General features: G+C 61.2%; 1 protein-coding gene across 1 annotated transcript; it reads right to left on the minus strand.

The window, feature by feature from the left end:
• Positions 1-227: 227 nt before the first annotated feature.
• On the minus strand, positions 228-1,805 carry LOC115308043 (spectrin beta chain, non-erythrocytic 4-like; the record flags this gene model as incomplete). The annotated part of the gene is made up of 2 exons (XM_029965363.1): positions 228-365; positions 1,477-1,805. Coding segments are annotated over 2 exons (467 nt in total), but the record flags the coding sequence as incomplete, so codon positions are not given.
• Between the last annotated feature and the right edge of the window lie 121 nt (positions 1,806-1,926).

Below are 1,926 nucleotides of genomic sequence, written 5' to 3' on the forward strand. Positions count from 1 at the left end.
TGGGGGTCTCCAAGCAGCCCCACACACAGTTCATCCCGTCCAGAAGACCCCAAGAAGGTCGAGGCCCACCTTGGGACCCCCAGGATGGGTTTGGACCATCCCCCTGGAGACCTGGATTCCACGGGGACGTCCCACCCCTGGAGAACCACAGCTTGGGGGTCCCTCCCCCAACCAAGGAGCCCCCAGACAGGTCGAGGGTCCCCCCTTGTCCCCCCCCGTGGCCGTACCGGCTGTTGAGGTGGTCCTGGCACGCTCGGACCTCCTCGGAGCTGGGGTGGCCCCCGTCCACCAGCTGCTGCACCACCTGGTTGACGTCCAGGATGCGCCCCATGACGCTGTTCATCTCCTGGTCCAGGCTCTCAAACCTGGGCGGGGGGACACGGGGAAGGACCCCCCAGGGTGAGGAACCACGGGGGTGAGGGATAACGGGGGTGAGGGACCACAGGGGTGAGGGACCATGAAGGGATGAGGGATAACAAGGGATGAGGGACCACCAGGGGTGAGGGACCACCGGGGATGAGGGACAACAAGGGGTGAGGGACCACCGGGGGTGAGGGATAACAAGGGATGAGGGACCACCAGGGGTGAGGGATAACAGGGGATGAGGGACCAACAAGGGATGAGGGACCATGAAGGGATGAGGGACAACAAGGGATGAAGGACCACCAAAAGATGAAGGACCACCAGGGGATGAGGGACCACCAGGGGATGAAGGACCACCAAGGGATGAGGGACCACCAAGGGATGAGGGACAACAAGGGATGAAGGACAACAAGGGATAAGAGACCACCAAGGGATGAGGGACTACCGAGGGATGAAGGACCAACAAGGGATGAGGGACCACCAGGGGATGAGAGACCACCAGGGGATGAAGGACCATCGAGGGATGAAGGACCACCAAAGCATGAAGGACCACCAAGAGATGAAGGACCACCAGGGGATGAGGGACCACCAGGGAATGAGGGACCATGAAGAGATGAGGGACCACCAAGGGATGAAGGACCATCAAGAGATGAAAGACAACAACAAATGAAGGACAACAAGGGATGAAGGACCACCAAGGCATGAAGGACCACCAAGAGATGAAGGACCACCAGGGGATGAGGGACCACTAAGGATAAAGGACCATCAGGGAATGAGGAACCATGAAGGGATGAAGGACCACCAAGGGATGAAGGACGACCGAGGGATGAAAGACAACAACGAATGAGGGACAACAAAGGATGAAGGACCACCAAGGGATGAGGGACAACAAAGAATGAGGGACCACCAAGGGATGAGGGACAACAAGGGATGAAGGACTACCAAGGGATGAAGGACCACCAAGGGACCCAGGTGCTTGTCCCCCCCTTCCATGGTCCGCCAAGGCCTCAGCTTGGCCATTCCATGGTCCATCAAGACCTTGGCTTGACCCTTCTTCCGCGGTCCACCGCGACCTCAGCTTGGCCACTCTGTTGGGTTCTGGAGCCAACCCACCTGTGCTGGACCACCTCGACCTCATCCAGCTCCTCGGGCACCTCCATCTTCTCCAGCCACTGCTCCTTCTCGTCCACCCACACCTCGCAGGCGTGCACCTCGCTGAACATCCTGTAGACGGCCAGCGCGTCCTGCAGCCACTGCGTCCTCAGCACGGCCACCTCGGCCACCTCCCCGTAGAGCTGCTCCACCTCCACCACCCGGATCTGCACGTCCACCCCTTGCCGGTGGTCGGGCGCCAGCAGCGCCAGCTGCTTCCGCAGGGACATCACGGCCACCCGGTGCTTCTCCACCTCCTCCACCACCGCCCGGTGCTTGCGCAGCAGCGCCTGCCGGGCAGAGCAGAGCCTGAGAAGGGTCTGCAGAGCCTGAGAAGGGTCTGCGGCAAAAACGAGGCCCGAGGAGCCGGCCGAGAACGCGTCCCCCCAACGGGGAAGAGAAAGGGAATGA

The sequence above is a fragment of the Manacus vitellinus genome, unplaced genomic scaffold, assembly GCF_001715985.3.
Source record: "Manacus vitellinus isolate BGI_N305 unplaced genomic scaffold, ASM171598v3 ctg7180002428994_pilon, whole genome shotgun sequence".
Classification (NCBI taxonomy): Eukaryota; Metazoa; Chordata; class Aves; order Passeriformes; family Pipridae; genus Manacus; species Manacus vitellinus.